We start from the raw sequence: 22,088 nt of genomic DNA, 5'->3' as shown, positions 1-22,088 counted from the left end.
TTTAAAATTATTTGTCTGTATGACAATGAAGATTATATATATTAATTGAAGACCGTGTTTGTTTCTTTTGTTTAACGATGGGAGACGGAGGACAAAGGCGCAAATGGGAGTACTGGGTGGTTGCTCTGCGTTTTTCTTTGCTGCTGTGCTTCGGAGAGCAGGTTTCTGCACAGATCAGATACTCTATTCCAGAGGAGGTTAAAGAGGGGTCCGTTGTTGGAAATATTGCTAAGGATTTGGGTCTTGATGTCAGTACTTTGATGGAAAGACGGTTTCGTATCGTTTCTGGATCCAAGGACGCTCTGTTCCAGGTAAATCAGAACAACGGCGTCTTATACGTTCATAAGAATATCGATAGAGAGGAGCTCTGTGATGGAATTGGCGCCTGCTTGATTAACCTGAAAATCGTTGTTGAAAATCCTCTTGAAATACATTATGTAGGAGTGGAAATAACTGATATCAACGATAATGCTCCCATTTTCCCTGAAAAGGACCAGTTTCTAGAAATGGCAGAGCATACGTTACCGGGTACGCGCTTCGAACTCCAGACTGCACGAGACGCAGATGTTGGTATTAACTCTGTCCGTTCTTATAAGTTACGTCAAAATGCACATTTTGAATTGGAGTTGAGAGATAGTGGAGAAGGCTACAATATACCTTTTTTAATTTTGCAGAAACCATTGGACAGAGAGCAAAACACTAAACATATGTTATTGTTGACAGCACTGGATGGAGGGACTCCACCAAGGTCAGGCACTTTGAATATAACTGTTACAGTTCTTGATATAAACGATAACCGTCCCATCTGCAGCCAAGAGGTGTATTCAGTATCATTGCCAGAAAATGCCGCTATAGGAACTGTTGTCCTTACAGTAAACGCAACCGATGCTGACGCTGGACCAAACGGAGAAGTTGAATACTCTCTGGGTAGAACCATAAAACGTAAAATACACGATATATTTGAATTAGATCAGGTCAGTGGTACAATTAAGATCAAAGGCCAGGTTGATTTTGAAGAGAATGAGGTTTATAGATTAAATGTACAAGCGTCTGATAAAGGACAGCCTTCAACAAGTGTTGATTGTAGAGTTTTAATAAAGATAATCGATGTTAACGATAATAAACCAGATATTGATGTGACATCCCTCTCTAACACAGTTCCCGAAGACTCAAAACCAGGAACTGTTATCTCTCTGATCAGTGTCACAGATAAAGACTCCGGTATCAACGGTAAAGTAATTTCTAGTATATTGGAAAGCGTGCCATTTGAATTAAAACCTTCATTTCAGGATAATGTGTATTCTGTGGTCACAATGGGGCGCTTAGATCGAGAGCTTGAGTCCCATTATGACATCACAATAAAAGCCACTGACTGTGGTCTGCCTCCTCTGTCCACATTCAAAACTCTGAGCGTCCAGATATCAGATGTGAATGATAATAGCCCAGAATTCTCCCAGAATCCCCTCGAGCTGTACTTAGTGGAAAATAACGCTCCTGGTGCGTCCATATTCTCTGTTAGCGCCTCTGATAACGACTTGAATGAAAATGCTGTGATCTCATATCACATTGTTAGAGGTGAGGGGAGACTAAACGAAATGGCATCTTTCCTTAATATTAATGCTGATAATGGACATATTTCCGCGCTAAAGAACTTTGACTTCGAAACTGTTAAAACATTCCAATTCCAAGTTGTAGCTACAGACTCTGGAACTCCGTTACTAAGCAGCAACGTCACAGTGAAAGTGTTCATTCTGGATCAGAACGACAACGCTCCAGTGATCTTGTATCCAGTCAGCGCTAACGGTTCCGCTGAAGGTGTGGAGGAGATTCCCCGCAATGTGAACGCAGGACATTTGGTGACTAAAGTGAGAGCTTATGACGCTGACATAGGATATAACGGCTGGTTATTATTTTCACTCCAGGAAGTTACAGACCACAGTCTCTTTAGTTTGGACCGCTATACAGGACAGATCAGAACACTTCGGTCATTCACAGAGACAGACGAGGCTTCGCATAAACTGGTCATACTGGTAAAAGACAATGGGAACGTTTCACTCTCAGCAACAGCTACTGTGATTATCAACGCTGTGGAGCCCAAAGAGGCTTTTGCAGCTTCTGATGTTAAAAGCTCAGTAAAAGACGAGGAGGAAAACAACGTTACATTTTATTTGATGATTACTTTGGGGTCAATTTCAGCGCTTTTTCTTATCAGTATCATCGTGTTGATTGTAATGCAGTGCTCCAAAGCCACAGACTATTCCTCCAAGTATTTACAAGATCCGAATTACGACGGGACACTGTGCCACAGCATCCAATACAGATCCGGAGACAAACGTTACATGTTAGTTGGACCCAGAATGAGTATAGGTTCTACTATAGTCCCGGGCAGCAATGGGAATACTCTAGTGGTCCCCGGAGACAGGAGGAGAGCTTCTGGCGAGGTAAGGACTACTTATGTCTTTTATTATTTTAGGATTAATTTAAGGGCTACCTTTGAAGTTTTGGTGAAGTGTATAACTTATTTTTACGGAAGTGGAATTTCTATATCCACAGCTTTGCTGTTCATTTATCATGTCGCATTGTAACATCCATTGCGTAATGGAGGGGCCTTTAAGCTTGGATGGTTGGTGTCCATTGTTGTGGTGCTGAAATGCCCGCTGGGGCGATGTCCATTGTGCCCGCTGAAGGCCCTGGACTTGCATTCACTTAACTCCGACCACATTTAGGGCTTGAGCTGCATTCACTAATTCAACTCCAACACTCCCAGTTCATATTTATGGTAGCGTATGCCTATATCAAGATTCAAACAGACCATATAGAGCCCGGGCCGCGGGGTGTCAGTGTAACACAAGAAGACTTTCATAGTTATTGTTTTAGATTAGCCCTGCCCCTCTCTGGGCTGTTTTATTCAACACAAACCGCAAACTGAGCCAACTGCGCGGACATGTTACAGTGGATTTTTTGGTCGATATGGAATGCTTCATCTGACGTCTTTGCAACATGAGATTTCACTGTTGTCTTCGTTTGTGCAGACATATTTGAAACATAGACATATCAGTTTGAATTTCGAATCGACTAAGTCTGTTTAATGATGGGAGACCGAGGACAAAGGCGCAAATGGGAGTACTGGTGGGTTGCTTTGCGTTTCTCTTTGCTGCTGTACTTCGGGGAGCAGGTTTCTGCACAGATCAGATACTCTATTTCGGAGGAGGTTAAAGAGGGATCCGTTGTTGGAAATATTGCGAAGGATTTGGGTCTAGACGTCAGCAATTTGGTGGAGAGACGGTTTCGTATAGTTTCTGGATCTAAGGACGCTCTGTTCCAGGTAAATCAGAACAATGGCGTCTTGTATGTTCATAAGAATATCGACAGAGAAGAGCTTTGTGATGGCACTATCGCTTGCTTTGTCAACCTGAAGATTGTTGTGGAAAACCCTCTAGAAATACATTATGTTGGAGTAGAAATAATGGATGTTAATGATCACTCCCCTGGTTTTCCAGAGAGTGAGCAACTATTGGAAATAGCGGAACACACGCCTCCGGGAACTCGCTTCCCAATCCATGCTGCTCGTGACAGTGATATCGGAACTAATTCGCTGCGCTTTTACAAACTAAGCCAAACGGAATATTTTGAAATAGACATTACAAACAGAGATGAGGATAAAATACCGTTTTTAGTTTTAAAGAAACACCTGGACAGGGAGTTGATGAATAAACACATGTTAATTTTGACCGCAATTGATGGAGGTAATCCGCCAAAGTCGGGAACATTGAATATTACCGTTGTTGTTATTGATACCAATGATAACCGCCCAGTATTTAGTCAGGACACATATTCAGTGGCTTTACAGGAAAATGCCCCAGTGGGTACACTTGTAATTACAATCAATGCTACTGACTTAGATGAGGGACCTAATAGTGACATTGAATACGCTTTCGGGAAAACCCTGAAACGTAAGGTTTATGATGTGTTTGAGATGGATAGTATCACCGGTGAGATTCGAGTGAAAGGTGAAGTAGACTTTGAGGAAACCGAAGTTTACAATCTAGATGTGCAGGCTTCGGACAAGGGACAGCCTCCTTGGACTGTTCAATGTAGAGTTGTAATAAGAGTACTCGATGTTAATGATAATATTCCAGAGGTCGAAGTGACATCACTGTCCAACGTAGTTTCCGAGGATTCTAAACCAGGAACTGTTATTTCTCTCATTAGCGTGATAGATAAGGATTCTGGTATGAACGGCAAAGTGTTGTGTAGTTTATCAAACAATACAGCATTTGAGTTGAAGCCATCATTTCAAGATAACATGTACTCTCTAGTAACAAGGCAGCTTTTAGATCGGGAATTCATGTCCCATTATGACATCACAATAACAGCCACTGACTGTGGTCAGCCTCCTCTGTCCACATTCAAAACTCTGAGCGTCCAGATATCAGATGTGAACGATAACAGCCCAAAATTCTCCCAGAACCCCCTCGAGCTGTACTTAGTGGAAAATAACCCTCCCGGTGCGTCCATATTCTCTGTTAGCGCCTCTGATAAAGACTTGAATGAAAATGCTGTGATCTCATATCACATTGTTAGAGGTGAGCGGAGACACAATGACATGGCATCTTTCCTGAATATTAATTCTGATAATGGGCATATTTCCGCGCTAAAAAGCTTTGACTTTGAAGCACACAAAACGTTCCAATTCCAAGTAGTTGCTACAGACTCTGGAATTCCGTCGCTAAGCAGCAACGTCACAGTGAAAGTGTTCATTCTGGATCAGAACGACAACGCTCCAGTGATCTTGTATCCAGTCAGTGCTAACGGTTCCGCTGAAGGTGTGGAGGAGATTCCCCGCAATGTGAACGCAGGACATTTGGTGACTAAAGTGAGAGCCTATGATGCTGATATAGGATATAACGGCTGGTTATTATTTTCAGTCCAGGAAGTTAAAGACCACAGTCTCTTTAGTTTGGACCGCTATACAGGACAGATCAGGACACTTCGGTCATTCACAGAGACAGACGAGGCTGAGCATAAACTGGTCATACTGGTAAAAGACAATGGGAACGTTTCACTTTCAGCAACAGCTACTGTGATTATCAACGCTGTGGAGCCCAAAGAGGCTTTTGCAGCTTCTGATGTTAAAAGCTCAGTAAAAGACGAGGAGGAGAACAACGTTACATTTTATTTGATGATTACTTTGGGGTCAGTTTCAGCGCTTTTTCTCATCAGTATCATCGTGTTGATTGTAATGCAGTGCTCCAAAGCCACAGACTATTCCTCCAAGTATTTACAAGATCCGAATTACGACGGGACATTGTGCCACAGCATCCAGTACAGATCCGGAGACAAACGGTACATGTTAGTTGGACCCAGAATGAGTATAGGTTCTACTATAGTCCCGGGCAGCAATGGGAATACTCTAGTGGTCCCCGATCACAGAAGGCGTGCGTCTGGAGAGGTAAGAGCTCTTTTAAAGTATTTACAATCAATTGAAGAATTGTATTAGCAATGTGATTTGGTTATTACTGAGAGGTAGGCTACAACGCGCTCTGATATGATACTTTAGAACACATTTATGTGTATAGCTAGCCTTGTTTAGGCCTACTGGTCCATGCGTAAAAAAAAAAGCCGTTGATAGAGGTTGCTCTCCATCACCATGGTTCTGAAACTACAGCAAATCTTTCGTTGGCGAACAACATGATTTTCAGCTACTATTTCCTTGTATTTGCTTTCTGTTCCGTAGCTACCTTCCGGCTGAAGTCTCTCCTATCTCTATGCTCTACTAACATTTCATCATCAATTTATGCCCTGGAATTTCATGTCGTGTATGTACTGATCTTAATAGGAAAAAACATGTACTGAACTTAATAGGAAATCTCCAATCAGTACAATCAATATCTTAGGTCTATTCCAAGTCCCATGCCACAGGGTGTCAGTGTAACACCAGCATACAGATTGTATAGTTTTGTAGATTTGGCCCTGCCCCTTGTACGGCTATTTTGTTCTACGTTAACCGAGAGAAGTGATCGGACATCAGAGTAAGACGTGCGTTGGTCAGAGAACATTTCTGCTCCTTTTTTGGTTGCCGATCTATTTGGATGCAATATGGTTCAGTACGAGTTGTCTGTATGATCATTACGATTATAGATATTTTTCTTGAGGACCGTGTTTGGTTGACTGTTTACAATGGGAGACGGAGGACAAAGGCGCAGATGGGAGTACTGGTGGGTTGCTCTTCGTTTCTCTTTGCTGCTGTGCTTAGAGGAGCAGGTTTCAGCACAGATCAGATACTCTATTCCAGAGGAGGTTAAAGAGGGGTCTGTTGTTGGAAATATTGCGAAGGATTTGGGACTAGACGTCAGTACTTTGGTGGAGAGGCGGTTTCGTATTGTTTCTGGATCTAAGGACGCTTTGTTTCAGGTAAATCAAAACAATGGCGTCTTGTACGTTCATAAAACAATCGATAGAGAGGAGCTTTGTGATGGAAATGGGGCCTGTTTGGTAAACCTGAAAATGGTTGTTGAGAATCCTTTAGAAATTCATTATGTAGGAGTTGAAATTATGGATGTTAATGATAACTCGCCCAGTTTCCAAGAGAAAGAGAAACAAGTGGACATTGCGGAGTCTACTCTCGCAGGGCAGCGCTTCCAACTGCCCGCCGCGCGAGATCCCGATGTTGGTATTAATGCAGTACGGGTCTACAAATTAAGCCACAATGAACACTTTGACATGCAGATAAGAGACAGGGGAGATGACAAAATTCCATTCTTAGTTTTACAGAAGCCCTTGGACAGAGAGAAACAGTCTGAACACAGGTTAATTTTAACAGCCGTCGACGGTGGAAGTCCACCTAGATCAGCCACTCTGAACGTCACTGTCGCTGTTCTCGATTCCAATGACAACCACCCAGTGTTTAGCCAAGAAGTATACTCTGTTACTTTGTCTGAAAATGTCCAAGTCGGAACTACTGTATTAATAGTTAGCGCAACTGATTTGGACGACGGTGTCAATGGCGATGTTGAATATCTCTTTGGTAGTGAACTTGACCCCAAGGTATATAATGTCTTCAGTTTAGATAAAGTTACAGGTGAAATTCGAGTTAAAGGTTACGTTGACTTTGAGGAAGTAGATACTTATAAACTAGATGTTCATGCCACCGACAAAGGGCAGCCCCCAATGAGCACGGATTGCAGAATCATCATAAAAATCCTCGATTTGAATGACAATAAACCTGAAATAGATGTAACATCCCTCTCTAATATGGTCTCTGAAGATTCTAAACCCGGCACTGTTATCTCTCTCATCAGTGTGACAGATAAAGACTCCGGTATTAATGGAAAAGTTATTTGTAGTCTGTCAGATAACGTGCCATTTGAATTGAAACCCTCATTTCAGGATAACATGTACTCTTTAGTGACCAAAGAACGTTTAGATCGAGAGCTCGTTTCACACTATGACGTCACAATAACAGCCACTGACTGTGGTCAGCCTCCTCTGTCCACATTCAAAACTCTGAGCGTCCAGATATCAGATGTGAACGATAACAGCCCAGAATTCTCCCAGAACCCCCTCGAGCTGTACTTAGTGGAAAATAACGCTCCCGGTGCGTCCATATTCTCTGTTAGCGCCTCTGATAAAGACTTGAATGAAAATGCTGTGATCTCATATCACATTGTTAGAGGTGAGGGGGCTCGGAATGATATGGCATCTTTCCTGAATATTAATTCTGATAACGGACATATTTCCGCGCTAAAGAACTTTGACTTCGAAACTGTTAAAACATTCAAATTCCAAATTGTAGCTACGGACTCTGGAACTCCGTCACTAAGCAGCAACGTCACAGTGAACGTGTTCATTCTGGATCAGAACGACAACGCTCCAGTGATCTTGTATCCAGTCGGCGCTAACGGTTCCGCTGAAGGTGTGGAGGAGATTCCCCGCAATGTGAACGCAGGACATTTGGTGACTAAAGTGAGAGCCTACGACGCTGATATAGGATATAACGGCTGGTTATTATTTTCAGTCCAGGAAGTTACAGACCACAGTCTCTTTAGTTTGGACCGCTATACAGGACAGATCAGGACACTTCGGTCATTCACAGAGACAGACGAGGCTTCGCATAAACTGGTCATACTGGTAAAAGACAATGGGAACGTTTCACTCTCAGCAACAGCTACTGTGATTATCAATGCTGTGGAGCCCAAAGAGGCTTTTGCAGCTTCTGATGTTAAAAGCTCAGTAAAAGACGAGGAGGAGAACAACGTTACATTTTATTTGATGATTACTTTGGGGTCAGTTTCAGCGCTTTTTCTCATCAGTATCATCGTGTTGATTGTAATGCAGTGCTCCAAAGCCACAGACTATTCCTCCAAGTACTTACAAGATCCAAATTACGACGGGACACTGTGCCACAGCATTCAGTACAGATCCGGAGACAAACGGTACATGTTAGTTGGACCCAGAATGAGTATAGGTTCTACTATAGTACCGGGCAGCAATGGGAATACTCTAGTGGTCCCCGGAGACAGAAGGCGTGCGTCTGGAGAGGTAAGACTTGAATTACGTTTTTATCAGTTATTCCTTTCTACGATTAGGCCTACTTACTGTTGGTATGCTTATTGCTCAAAGTAATTGTGACTCTAAGGACTGATTTTCATCGTTAATGTCGAAATATACACATAGCCTGAATAGATCAATTGTGTTGTTTTGGAATGAGAGGGTGTATCCTCTCAAAGCAGCTTTTATTAGGACGATCGCTGTCCTTTGAGGTGGTGCTGAAACTTCGTGGGTGAAGGTTTTCCAGGTTTGCAGAAACGATCTCCCAGAACGTAATAATTTGGAGATAGGGTAGGGGTTTAGACAGACATACAACACATTCATATGCGTAAAAAGATGTTGCAAAGATGTAGTCTACCTTGTAAATACAAGACCTGTTTCGATGTTGTTATTTTTTTTTTGTGTATTTTGCCTAGATAACATTAGGTATTGCGGTTAAGGTTTTATCAACCGTGCAATGTGAGATAGAATCGCATGGTGTCACTAATTTACTAGAATATAGCTCCCGCTCCATTCGTAATATCGTTGAGTCCGCTCCTTCGTTGGTTTGATATTCAGATGCTGAAAGACGAGGCTGGTGTCGTGAGCTTTGAGGAGAATTAAACAGATAAAACCGTGAATCAATATACTTTCGACCAACGAGCAAAAATCGTATTCGCGAATTGAATGGATTGGCTGTTGTTTGTGACAGTGGCGTAGCATAGGTGCTGTGGATTATTTTGCATCTTCTAAACATGGAACAAAGAGGATGCGGGCCATGGCAGAGGCGACGGCAGTGGGTCGCTTACATCGTTGCTTTGGTTCTCTTTTGGAGTGGGGTTTCGGCTCAGATAAGATATTCAATCTCTGAAGAGGTTAAGGAAGGAACTCGCGTGGGGGATATAGCTAAGGATTTGGGACTAGATCTCAGCACCCTGAAGCAAAGGGGATTTAGAATCGTATCTGGCTCGACCGAGCCCCTTTTCCAGGTAAATCAGAACAACGGAATCTTGTATGTGAACCGAAAAATAGACAGAGAGGAGGTGTGTGAACGGAGCAGCGTGTGTTTGATCAACCTGAAAACGGTGCTAGAAAACCCGCTGGAGATCCATTATGTCGCCGTGGAGATACTAGATGTAAACGACCATTCTCCCAGCTTCCCTGAGAAAGAGAAACGTCTTGAAATATCAGAATCCGTGCTACCAGGGGCGCGATTTCAGTTACAAGCTGCGCGCGACCCAGACGGTGGAATATATTCTGTTCAGCAGTATAAACTTAGTCTTAATGATAATTTCCGTTTGGAAGTCAAGGACCGAGGTAAGGATGGTAAAATACCTGTATTAAATCTACTGAAGCCACTAGACAGAGAGGTAAAGAGGAGCCATACATTACTTCTCACAGCCATTGATGGAGGAAAGCCTGCTAGGTCTGGGTCCATACAAATAATTGTCGACGTTTTAGATGTAAATGACAATATTCCCGTTTTCACCACGGATACATACTCAGTGACGCTGAATGAAAATTCTCCAATTGGCACAACTGTTGTGCAAGTAAATGCTACTGATCTGGACGAGGGTTCGAACGGTGAGGTATTTTATTCTTTTGGTAGTAACGTGAATAGTCAATTACGGAAAATTTTCGGAATAGATGCTAGTACAGGAGAAATACTTGTGAACGAATTGATCGATTTTGAGGTAGAGGAGAGCTACGAGATTGATATACAGGCTTCTGATAAGGGATCTGCACCTTTGACAACAGACAAAAGTGTAATTGTAACAATTGTCGATCTCAATGACAATGCGCCCGAGATAGAGGTGACCTCATTTTCTAACGCAATCCCTGAGGATTCTCGCACTGGAACTACTGTCGCACTAATCAGTGTTAATGATCTGGACTCTGGACTAAATGGGAAGGTTATCTGCTTTATGAATAAGGATAACCCATTCACATTAACGCCATCTTCACAAGATAACATGTACTCTGTAGTCACCAAGTCACCTCTTGATAGAGAAAAACAATCTCAGTATAAAATAACAATAGGTGCCAGAGACGCAGGAGAACCAGCCTTGTCATCTGTAAAGACTATAAGCGTTGTTGTATCAGATGTGAATGATAACAGACCAGAGTTTTCACTGAGTCCCTATACTTTCTATGTCACTGAAAATAACGACCCAGGCGCCTCAGTATTTTCAGTTAGTGCCTCTGATCGTGACTTAAATGAAAACGCACTTGTTTCATATCACATTCTGAGAGACAGTGGGGACGATAACAAATTAGCATCATTCCTAAACATTAATCCTGAAAATGGGAACATTTTGGCGCTAAAAAGCTTTGACTTTGAAACTCTTAAAACATTCAAATTCCAAGTTGTAGCTACAGACTCTGGAACTCCGTCTCTAAGCAGCAACGTCACAGTGAACGTGTTCATTCTGGATCAGAACGACAACGCTCCAGTGATTTTGTATCCAGCCAGCGCTAACGGTTCCGCTGAAGGTGTGGAGGAGATTCCCCGCAATGTGAACGCAGGACATTTGGTGACTAAAGTGAGAGCCTATGACGCTGATATAGGATATAACGGCTGGTTATTATTTTCACTCCAGGAAGTTACAGACCACAGTCTCTTTAGTTTGGACCGCTATACAGGACAGATCAGGACACTTCGGTCATTCACAGAGACAGACGAGGCTTCGCATAAACTGGTCATACTGGTAAAAGACAATGGGAACGTTTCACTCTCAGCAACAGCAACTGTGATTATCAACGCTGTGGAGCCCAAAGAGGCTTTTGCAGCTTCTGATGTTAAAAACTCAGTAAATGTCGAGGAGGAGAACAACGTTACATTTTATTTGATGATTACTTTGGGGTCAGTTTCAGCGCTTTTTCTCATCAGTATCATCGTGTTGATTGTAATGCAGTGCTCAAAAGCCACAGACTATTCTTCCAAATATTTACAAGATCCGAATTACGACGGGACATTGTGCCACAGCATCCAGTACAGATCCGGAGACAAACGGTACATGTTAGTTGGACCCAGAATGAGTATAGGTTCTACTGTAGTCCCGTGCAGCAATGGGAATACTCTAGTGGTCCCCGATCACAGGAGAGCTTCAGGAGAGGTAAGAGCTGTTTTCACAGATTTTATAATTTTCTTTTTTTGTTTGCAATTTAAGTCGAGAATATTTGCGAGGTTGGCTTTATATTGCAATCTTTTAAGAGGTTTTTGGGTGATCGGCTCCGCGCGAACTTGCAGTTATTGCACTCTGGTAGTTGAATTACATGCTCATTTGTCCATGTATGTTTCTCATGCTTTATATACCAACACATGTAGATGCCTCCTTGGCTTCTTTCTCGTTGTCCATATCTTCATCTCTCGCCTTGACCTCCAGGTCTACCCATTATGTGATTGTTTTAATGCAAGTGTAGGCTGACTGATTTTCAAGTATACGAAAAAAAGAGATGTTGCAGTTCGAATAATTGTTGAATGTATCTAGATGCTCGAGCCACAGTGTGTCAGTGTAACACTAGGAGACTGTCCCGTCCTCTGTAGGCCCTGCCCCTAGTCGAGCTGCTGTTCACATTTAAACCCACAGTACAGGGCGCGAACATCGGAGCCAGACGTGCTATGATGGTTAGAAATAATACTGGTCTGTTTCGGTGTTGACGCATTGGTTTATTTCAGAATGCATTGATTCCCTGTCATCCTGATCTGAAGGATTGTATAATTAATTCTGGACCGTGTTTAATTGTCATATTAACGATGGGAGACGAAGGACAAAGGCGCAGATGGGAGTACTGGTGCGTTGTTCTGCGTTTCTGTTTGCTGCTGTGCGCCGCGGAGCAGGTTCTTGCACAGATCAGATACTCAATTCCAGAGGAGGTTAAAGAGGGATCCGTTGTGGGAAATATTGCTAAGGATTTGGGTCTTGACGTCAATACTTTGGTGGAGAGACGGTTTCGTATCGTTTCTGGATCTAAGGACGCTCTTTTCCAGGTAAACCAGAACAATGGCATCTTGTACGTTCATACAAATATCGATAGAGAGGAGCTATGTGATGGAAATGGAGCCTGCTTGATAAACCTGAAAATTGCGGTGGAAAACCCTCTAGAAATCCATTACGCAGGAGTAGAAATTATGGATGTCAACGATCACGTGCCCAGTTTTCCTGAGCAAGATATACAATTAGAAATACCAGAAAATACTCTCACCGGTGCGCGCTTTGAGCTCCAGACTGCGCGTGATCCAGACATTGGAACTAACTCCGTTCGATTTTATAAATTAAGCCAGGATGACCACTTTGAAATAGAGTTAAGGGATAGTGGGGAGGAAGATAAAGTTCTATTTTTAGTTTTAAGGAAGCCGTTGGATAGAGAGCAAAACTCCAAGCATGCATTACTTTTGACTGCAATAGATGGTGGAAATCCCCCAAAGTCTGGCGCCCTTAATGTATCTGTTACAGTGCTCGATACCAATGATAATAGACCAATATTCAGTCAAGAAACATATTCAGTAAATTTAGTTGAAAATTCTCCCGTTGGAACTATTGTTCTCAGAGTAAATGCGTCTGATGCAGATGATGGCTTGAACGGAGAGGTAGAATATTCATTTGGAAGAGCTGTGAAGCGTAATGTACGTGACATTTTTCAGCTGGATAGCTTGACTGGTGAGATTAGAGTGAAAGGACGAGTTGATTTCGAGGAGAACGAGGTCTACAGGTTAAATATTCAAGCTTCAGACAAGGGACAACCGTCAATGACTGTCGATTGTCGCGCTACCATCAAGATAATAGACATTAATGACAACACACCAGAAGTAGAAGTGACATCACTTTTTAACATGGTGTCTGAGGATTCAAAACCAGGAACCGTTATATCTCTCATTAGTGTGACAGATAAGGACTCTGGTCTCAATGGGAAAGTATTGTCTAGTATTGTAGACAATGTACCATTTGAATTAAAACCTTCATTTCAAGAAAATGTGTATTCTGTAGCAACAAAGGGGCGCTTAGATCGAGAACTTGTGTCCCATTATGACATCACAATAACAGCCACTGACTGTGGTCAGCCTCCTCTGTCCACATTCAAAACTCTGAGCGTCCAGATATCAGATGTGAACGATAACAGCCCAGAATTCTCCCAGAACCCCCTCGAGCTGTACTTAGTGGAAAATAACGCTCCCAGTTCGTCCATATTCTCTGTTAGCGCCTCTGATAAAGACTTGAATGAAAATGCTGTCATCTCATATCACATTGTTAGAGGTGACGGGGTTCGGAATGATATGGCATCTTTCCTAAATATTAATTCTGATAATGGACATATTTCCGCGCTAAAAAGCTTTGACTTTGAAACTCTCAAAACATTCAAATTCCAAGTTGTAGCTACAGACTCTGGAACTCCGTCTCTAAGCAACAACGTCACAGTGAACGTGTTTATTCTGGATCAGAACGACAACGCTCCAGTGATCTTGTATCCAATCAGCGCTAACGGTTCCGCTGAAGGTGTGGAGGAGATTCCCCGCAATGTGAACGCAGGACATTTGGTGACTAAAGTGAGAGCCTATGATGCTGATATAGGATATAACGGCTGGTTATTATTTTCACTCCAGGAAGTTACAGACCACAGTCTCTTTAGTTTGGACCGCTATACAGGACAGATCAGGACACTTCGGTCATTCACAGACACAGACGAGGCTGAGCATAAACTGGTCATACTGGTAAAAGACAATGGGAACGTTTCACTGTCAGCAACAGCTACTGTGATTATCAACGCTGTGGAGCCCAAAGAGGCTTTTGCAGCTTCTGATGTTAAAAGCTCAGTAAATGTCGTGGAGGAGAACAATGTTACATTTTATTTGATGATTACTTTGGGGTCAGTTTCAGCGCTTTTTCTCATCAGTATCATCGTGTTGATTGTAATGCAGTGCTCCAAAGCCACAGACTATTCCTCCAAGTATTTACAAGATCCGAATTACGACGGGACACTGTGCCACAGCATCCAGTACAGATCCGGAGACAAACGGTACATGTTAGTTGGACCCAGAATGAGTATAGGTTCTACTATAGTCCCGGGCAGCAATGGGAATACGCTAGTGGTCCCCGATCATAGGAGGAGAGCTTCAGGAGAGGTAAGACCTATATCTAACGTTGTAAGCCTTTGTAAGTTGTTAATGTGGCTATTCTGCTGACTTGGGTGAAATTCATGCAGTCTGGTCTTCTCTACAAAGTGAACATTACCTCATTTTCCACGTGTTTTCCTGGATTTATAATTGTAATGTCCATTCCTTAAAGGAGGTGTATGGCTAAACGGTTGCTGTCCATCTATGTGGTGCTGAATTAACATCACTAAGGCTTTATTCGTTAGTCTTATAGCATGACTGCGCATGCAACTATTTAGTTAAAGATAAAAGACTAAACCCATCTTGTAATTTATCTACCTTTTTTCAGTCGTTGGCTTCCTTACCTTTGCAGGCATTTTAAACGAGTTGTTATATACTGTATGTTGTGTCCAGTTCGAGCTTGTATTCTAGACCTTGTATTAGTTTTGAGGTTTCGTTGCATGGCGCATGGTGTCGCTGTTCTTCAGTGGTATATGTGTTGGTTAATGACACACAGCTTTTTGTTGAAAGCCCTCCCCACTGTTTCGTGTTTGAAAATCATACGGGAGACGAGTACTGAATGTGTGGCACCGAGAATACTATCTTTATGGATGCTTGCTTGGAAATGTTTTGTGGCCCCTTTTAACAAGGGCTTTCTTTGTAAAACAGACTGCAATGGTACAATAGTAATAGGACGTAACAAAATGGTACATGGACAGAGAAGAAGGGTACCTCGCGGGGTGATGCTGCGTTATTTCTTTTTGTTGTGCATCTTCCGAGGAGCTTATTGTCAGATTCGCTATTCCATCGCGGAGGAGTCGAAACAAGGCACTAATGTGGGAGACGTGGCGAAGGATTTGGGGTTCGGTGTGGATAAACTGGCAGAGCGAAGGTTTCGGATTGTATCGGGCTCTAAGGAAGGTCTTTTGCAGATAAACCAAGACAATGGCGTGTTGTATGTGAACAGAAAGATCGACAGGGAGGAGCTCTGTGAGAAAAGCAGCGTGTGCTTGATCAACCTAAAAACCGTCGCGGAAAATCCTTTGGAAATACATTATGTGGAGGTAGAAATTAAAGATATTAATGACCATTCTCCGAGTTTCCCGGAGAAGGATAAACGTTTAGAGATAGCAGAGAATTTAGTGCTACAAGGAACGCGCTTCCCTCTGGACGCGGCGCGTGATCCTGATGTGGGAGCGAATAGCCTCCGTAAGTATATTCTCAGCCCAAACGAACATTTCGAATTAGATGTTAAAACTCGCGGTGAAGATAAAATTCCTTTCTTGATTTTGAAAAAGCCTCTCGACAGAGAGCATAAACCAGAAATAGGATTAGTTTTGACAGCGGTTGACGGAGGAAAGCCAGACAGATCTGGCACAGTCAATATTACAATAACTGTTATTGATGTCAATGATAACGCGCCAGTTTTTGATCGACAGGTGTATACAGTAACATTGGAGGAAAATGCTCCTCCAGGATCCTCTATTCTAAGGTTGCACGCCACGGATTTAGATGATGGCGCGAACGGAGAGATTGTGTACACATTTGACAACAGCCTAAAAAACAAAGCGTTTGATTTATTCGAAATAGATACCGTCACAGGTGAGATCAAAGTGAAAGGATTAGTAGACTTCGAAGACCAGAGCGTTTACGAAATAGACGTACAGGCGTCCGACAAGGGCCCAGTTACTTTGACAGGTCACTGCAGTGTCGTTATTAACGTGAAAGATGTAAATGACAACGCACCTGAGATGGACGTGACGTCCCTGTCGAGCCAAGTCCCCGAGAACGCTCGAGCTGGCACAGCGGTAGCTCTAATCAGTGTGTCTGATCTGGACTCCGGTGAAAACGGCCTAGTCATATGTACAGTATCAGACAACATCCCTTTCGAATTAAAACCGTCGTTTCAGAAAAATATGTACTCTTTGATCACTAAAAGTCAATTGGATAGAGAATCAGACCCTATGTATTCATTAACCATAATTGCCACGGATAAAGGAGACCCTGCCTTGTCTTCCCTTAAAACTATCACCGTCCATATCTCAGATGTAAACGATAACAGCCCTGTATTTTCCCAGAGTCCGTATACTTTTTATGTTGCAGAAAACAATGCTCCAAGCACGTCTGTCTTTTCTTTGACTGCATCCGATCGAGACGAAGATGAAAACGCTCATATGTCTTATCATATTTGGAAAGGAGAAGGAACTGATGCCCCCATCGTATCGTACCTAAATATTAATTCTGATGATGGTAACATTTACGCGCTAAAGAGTTTTGACTTCGAAACTTTTAAAACGTTCCAATTCCAAGTTGTCGCGACAGACTCTGGAACTCCGTCTCTAAGCAGCAATGTCACAGTGAACGTGTTCATTCTGGATCAGAACGACAACGCTCCAGTGATCTTGTATCCAATTAGCGCTAACGGTTCCGCTGAAGGTGTGGAGGAGATTCCCCGCAATGTGAACGCAGGACATTTGGTGACTAAAGTGAGAGCCTATGACGCTGATATAGGATATAACGGCTGGTTATTATTTTCACTACAGGAAGTTACAGACCACAGTCTCTTTAGTTTGGACCGCTATACAGGACAGATCAGGACACTTCGGTCATTCACAGAGACAGACGAGGCTGAGCATAAACTGGTCATACTGGTAAAAGACAATGGGAACGTTTCACTGTCAGCAACAGCTACTGTGATTATCACCGCTGTGGAGCCCAAAGAAGCTTTTGCAGCTTCTGATGTTAAAAGCTCAGTAAAAGACGAGGAGGAGAACAACGTCACATTTTATTTGATGATTACTTTGGGGTCAGTTTCAGCACTTTTTCTCATCAGTATCATCGTGTTGATTGTAATGCAGTGCTCCAAAGCCACAGACTATTCCTCCAAGTATTTACAAGATCCGAATTACGACGGGACACTGTGCCACAGCATCCAGTACAGATCCGGAGACAAACGGTACATGTTAGTTGGACCCAGAATGAGTATAGGTTCTACTATTGTCCCGGGCAGCAATGGGAATACTCTAGTGGTCCCCGATCACAGGAGACGTGCATCTGGAGAGGTAAGACTTGAATAAGCTTTTATCATTTGATTCTTTCTTTTACCCAATTACTTACCGTAGGCCTGCTTGATGCTAAAACAATATCTTTAGGGACAGAATATCTGCTTTATTGTCTACATATAAATACATATTCTTATGAGTAGCACATATACACTCACCGAGCACTTTATTATAAACACTATACTAATACTGGGTAGGGCCTCCCTTTGTTCTCAAAACAGCCTCAGTTCTTTGTGCCATTGATTCCACAAGATGTTGGAAACATTGCTTTGAGATTCTGGACCATGATGACATGATTGCATAACACAATTCCTGCAGATTTTTCAGGTGCACTTTCAAGGTGTGAATCTCCCATTCTACCACATCCCAAAGGTGTTCTATTGGATTTAGATCCGGATTCAGCCATTAGAAGATGGGTAAATAGTGGCCATGAAGGGATGCACATGGTCAGCACATAGTCAACACAATATTCAAATAGGCTGTGGCATTCAAGCTATGATTGATGGGTATTAACGGGCCCAAAGTGTGCCAAGAAAACATTGCCCACACCATTACACCACCTCCACCATGAGAAGGTGTACAGGTGTTCCTAATAAAGTGTTTGGTCAGTGTATGTAGTTTTGGAGTGAAACGGTTGTCCTCAAAGCTGCTCTTATGGGGACCAAGCGCTGTCCATTGAGGGGGTGCTGAATCGTTGCAGAGTTCACTGAGCATTTTCACATGACGCATAGGCTACACGTGCGTAAAGTAGGCTCGTCGCCATCTTTTAAAGAACAAGCCCGTCAATCTTGGTTGATATAAGTCGAAGACACTTATTGTATGTAGGCCTCTTCGGGAAATGTTAACGATATACTGTGTAAATATGAAACCTGTTTAGAGGTTGTTAATTGTTTCAGGTGTATTTTGCAAAGATAGCATTCGGCATTTGGGTTAAAGTTGGTTTTAACAACTGTGCAATGTGAGAGAGAAACGCATGGTGCCAGTACTTTACTAGAATACAGCTCCCGCTCCTTTCGTCATATCGTTGAGTCCGCCCCTTCATTGGTTTGATATTCAGTGTCTGAAAGACGAGCCCACAGTCGTGAGCTTTCAAGAGAAATATTTGGAGACTGTGTTGGGCGAAAATCCTTAATCAATATACTTTTGACAAATGAGAAATGATCATATATGCGAATATAATGTATAGGCAATTGTTGGCTACAGAGGCGTAGTGGACGTGTTGTGGATTATTTTGTATCTTCTAAATATGGAACAAAGAGGATCCGGGCCATGGCGGGAGCGACGCCAGTGGGTCGCCTACATGGTTGCTTTGATTCTCTTTTTCAGCGGGGCTTCGGCTCAGATAAGGTACTCGATATCTGAAGAGGTTAAGGAAGGAACTGTCGTTGGGAATATAGCTAAGGATTTGGGATTAGATCTGAACACCTTGAAGGAGAGGGGATTTCGAATTGTATCTGGCTCGACCGAGCCCCTTTTCCAGGTAAATCAGAACGACGGAATCTTGTATGTGAAACGAAAAATAGACAGAGAAGAGGTGTGTGAACGGAGCAGCGTGTGTTTGATCAACCTGAAAACAGTGCTAGAAAACCCGCTGGAGATCCATTATGTCGCCGTGGAGGTACTAGATGTAAATGACCACTCACCCATTTTTCCGGAGGAAGAAAAACGTTTAGAGATTTCCGAGTCCGTGTTACCAGGGGTGCGATTTCAGCTACAAGCTGCGCGCGATCCTGATGGCGGCCCGTTCTCTGTTCAGCAGTATAAACTCGGTCACAATGAACATTTCCGTTTGGAAGTTAGGGAACGAGGCAAGGACGGTAAAATCCCTGTTTTGAACCTAGAAAAGCCGCTAGATAGGGAAAGGACGGGGAGTCATAGATTGCTGCTCACAGCCATTGATGGTGGAAAACCTCCTAGATCTGGAACTGTGAATATAATTGTTGATGTATTAGATGTAAATGATAATATGCCAATTTTTACCAAAGATGCATACTCTATAATGTTGAATGAAAATTCTCCCATTGGCACAACAGTCGTGCAAGTAAACGCTACGGATTTAGACGATGGTTTAAACGGTGAGGTGATTTATTCTTTTGGTAATGATGTAAATAGTAATTTACGTAAACTGTTCGATATAGACAGCAATACGGGTGAAATAATTGTGAAAGGACTGATAGATTTTGAGGTAGAAGACAGCTATGAAATAGACATACAGGCATCTGACAAAGGACAGGTACCTTTTAAAACGGACAAAAGTGTAATTGTAAACATTGTTGACGTCAACGACAATGCCCCTGAGATAGAGGTGACGTCATTTTCTAACGCAGTCCATGAAGACTCTAGAAGCGGAACCACAGTGGCGTTAATCAGTGTTAATGATCTAGACTCTGGTCTCAATGGGAAAGTTATCTGCTCTATAAATGAGGATGTCCCTTTCAAATTAATGCCTTCTTTACAAGATAACATGTACTCTGTCGTTACCAAGTCGCCTCTCGATAGGGAAAAACAATCTCAGTATGATGTAACAATAGTAGCCAAAGATGCAGGAGAACCAGCCTTGTCATTTGTGAAGACTATAAGCGTTGTTGTATCAGATGTGAATGATAACAGTCCAGAGTTTTCACTGAGTCCCTATACTTTTTATGTTACTGAAAATAACGACCCAGGCGCCTCAGTATTTTCAGTTAGTGCCTCTGATCGTGACTTAAATGAAAACGCAGTTGTTTCATATCACATTCTTAGAAATGTTGGCAACGAGAACAAATTATCAGCTTTTTTAAACATTAATCCTGAAAATGGGAACATATTGGCGCTAAAAAGCTTTGACTTTGAAACTCTTAAAACATTCCAATTCCAAGTTGAGGCTACAGACTCTGGAACTCCGTCTCTAAGCAGCAACGTCACAGTGAACGTGTTCATTCTGGATCAGAACGACAATGCCCCAGTGATCTTGTATCCAGTCAGCGCTAACGGTTCCGCTGAAGGTGTGGAGGAGATTCCCCGCAATGTGAACGCAGGATATTTGGTGACTAAAGTGAGAGCCTATGACGCTGATATAGGATATAACGGCTGGTTATTGTTTTCACTCCAGGAAGTTACAGACCACAGTCTCTTTAGTTTGGACCGCTATACAGGACAGATCAGGACACTTCGGTCCTTCACAGAGACAGACGAGGCTGAGCATAAACTGGTCATACTGGTAAAAGACAATGGGAACGTTTCACTCTCAGCAACAGCTACTGTGATTATCAACGCTGTGGAGCCCAAAGAGGCTTTTGCAGCTTCTGATGTTAAAAGCTCAGTAAATGTTGAGGAGGAGAACAACGTTACATTTTATTTGATGATTACTTTGGGGTCAGTTTCAGCGCTTTTTCTCATCAGTATCATCGTGTTGATTGTAATGCAGTGCTCCAAAGCCACAGACTATTCCTCCAAGTATTTACAAGATCCGAATTACGACGGGACACTGTGCCACAGCATCCAGTACAGATCCGGAGACAAACGGTACATGTTAGTTGGACCCAGAATGAGTATAGGTTCTACTATTGTCCCGGGCAGCAATGGGAATACTCTAGTGGTCCCCGATCACAGGAGGAGAGCTTCTGGAGAGGTAAGACTTGAATAAGCTTTTACCATTTGATTTTTTCTTTTACCCAATTACTTACCGTAGGCCTTCTTGATGCTAAAATAATATCTTTAGGGACAGAATATCTGCTTTATTGTCTACATATAAATACATATTCATATGAGTAGCACATATACACTCACGGAGCACTTTATTATAAACACTATACTAATACTGGGTAGGGCCTCCCTTTGCTCTCAAAACAGCCTCAATTCTTGATGGCATTGATTCCACAAGAGGTTGGAAACATTGCTTTGAGATTCTGGTCCATGATGACATGACTGCATCACACAATTCCTGCAGATTTTTCAGGTGCACTTTCAAGGTGTGAATCTCCCATTCTACCACATCCCAAAGGTGTTCTATTGGATTTAGATCCGGATTCAGCCATTAGACGATGGGTAAATAGTGGCCATGAAGGGATGCACATGGTCAGCAACAATACTCAAATAGGCTGTGGCATTCAAGCGATGATTGATTGGTATTAACATCCCACAGTGTGCCAAAAAAACATTCCCCACACCATTACACCACCTCCACCATGGGAAGGTGTACAGGTGTTCCTAATAAAGTGTTTGGTCAGTGTATGTAGTTTTGGAGTGAAACGGTTGTCCTCAAAGCTGCTCTTATGGGGACCAAGCGCTGTCCATTGAGGGCGTGCTGAATCGTTGCAGAGTTCACTGAGTATTTTCACATGACTTATAGGCTACACGTGCGTAAAGTAGGCTCGTCGCCATCTTTTAAAGAACAAGCCCGTCAATCTTGGTTGATGTAAGTCGAA

At 42.6% G+C, this 22,088-nt stretch overlaps 6 protein-coding genes across 6 annotated transcripts; all 6 read left to right on the top strand.

Annotated features, from left to right (window-relative positions):
* Positions 1-77: 77 nt before the first annotated feature.
* On the top strand, positions 78-5,500 carry LOC310816098 (protocadherin alpha-3-like; the record flags this gene model as incomplete). Its single annotated transcript, XM_083686105.1, has 2 exons — positions 78-311; positions 3,326-5,500. The coding sequence occupies 2 exons, from the start codon at positions 78-80 to the stop codon at positions 5,498-5,500; spliced, it is 2,409 nt and encodes an 802-aa protein (XP_083542231.1).
* A 680-nt stretch (positions 5,501-6,180) lies between these two features.
* Positions 6,181-8,625, top strand: LOC310816097 (protocadherin alpha-7-like; the record flags this gene model as incomplete). Its single annotated transcript, XM_083686104.1, has 1 exon — positions 6,181-8,625. One exon carries the CDS (start codon positions 6,181-6,183, stop codon positions 8,623-8,625), a length of 2,445 nt encoding a protein of 814 aa, XP_083542230.1.
* A 659-nt stretch (positions 8,626-9,284) lies between these two features.
* LOC310816096 (protocadherin alpha-8-like) lies at positions 9,285-12,190 on the top strand (the record flags this gene model as incomplete). The annotated part of the gene is made up of 2 exons (XM_083686103.1): positions 9,285-11,654; positions 12,077-12,190. 2 exons carry the CDS (start codon positions 9,285-9,287, stop codon positions 12,188-12,190), a joined length of 2,484 nt encoding a protein of 827 aa, XP_083542229.1.
* A 96-nt stretch (positions 12,191-12,286) lies between these two features.
* Positions 12,287-14,710, top strand: LOC310816095 (protocadherin alpha-3-like; the record flags this gene model as incomplete). Its single annotated transcript, XM_083686102.1, has 1 exon — positions 12,287-14,710. One exon carries the CDS (start codon positions 12,287-12,289, stop codon positions 14,708-14,710), a length of 2,424 nt encoding a protein of 807 aa, XP_083542228.1.
* Positions 14,711-15,324: 614 nt separating this feature from the next.
* On the top strand, positions 15,325-17,697 carry LOC310816094 (protocadherin alpha-4-like; the record flags this gene model as incomplete). The annotated part of the gene is made up of 1 exon (XM_083686101.1): positions 15,325-17,697. The coding sequence occupies one exon, from the start codon at positions 15,325-15,327 to the stop codon at positions 17,695-17,697; it is 2,373 nt and encodes a 790-aa protein (XP_083542227.1).
* Positions 17,698-18,928: 1,231 nt separating this feature from the next.
* LOC310816093 (protocadherin alpha-3-like) lies at positions 18,929-21,307 on the top strand (the record flags this gene model as incomplete). Its single annotated transcript, XM_083686100.1, has 1 exon — positions 18,929-21,307. One exon carries the CDS (start codon positions 18,929-18,931, stop codon positions 21,305-21,307), a length of 2,379 nt encoding a protein of 792 aa, XP_083542226.1.
* Positions 21,308-22,088: the final 781 nt, after the last annotated feature.

The sequence above is a fragment of the Argentina silus genome, assembly GCF_951799395.1.
Source record: "Argentina silus genome assembly, chromosome: 15".
Taxonomy (NCBI): Eukaryota; Metazoa; Chordata; class Actinopteri; order Argentiniformes; family Argentinidae; genus Argentina; species Argentina silus.
The sequence above is the reverse complement of the archived record's forward strand: the minus strand, read 5'-3'. Positions and strand labels throughout refer to the sequence as shown.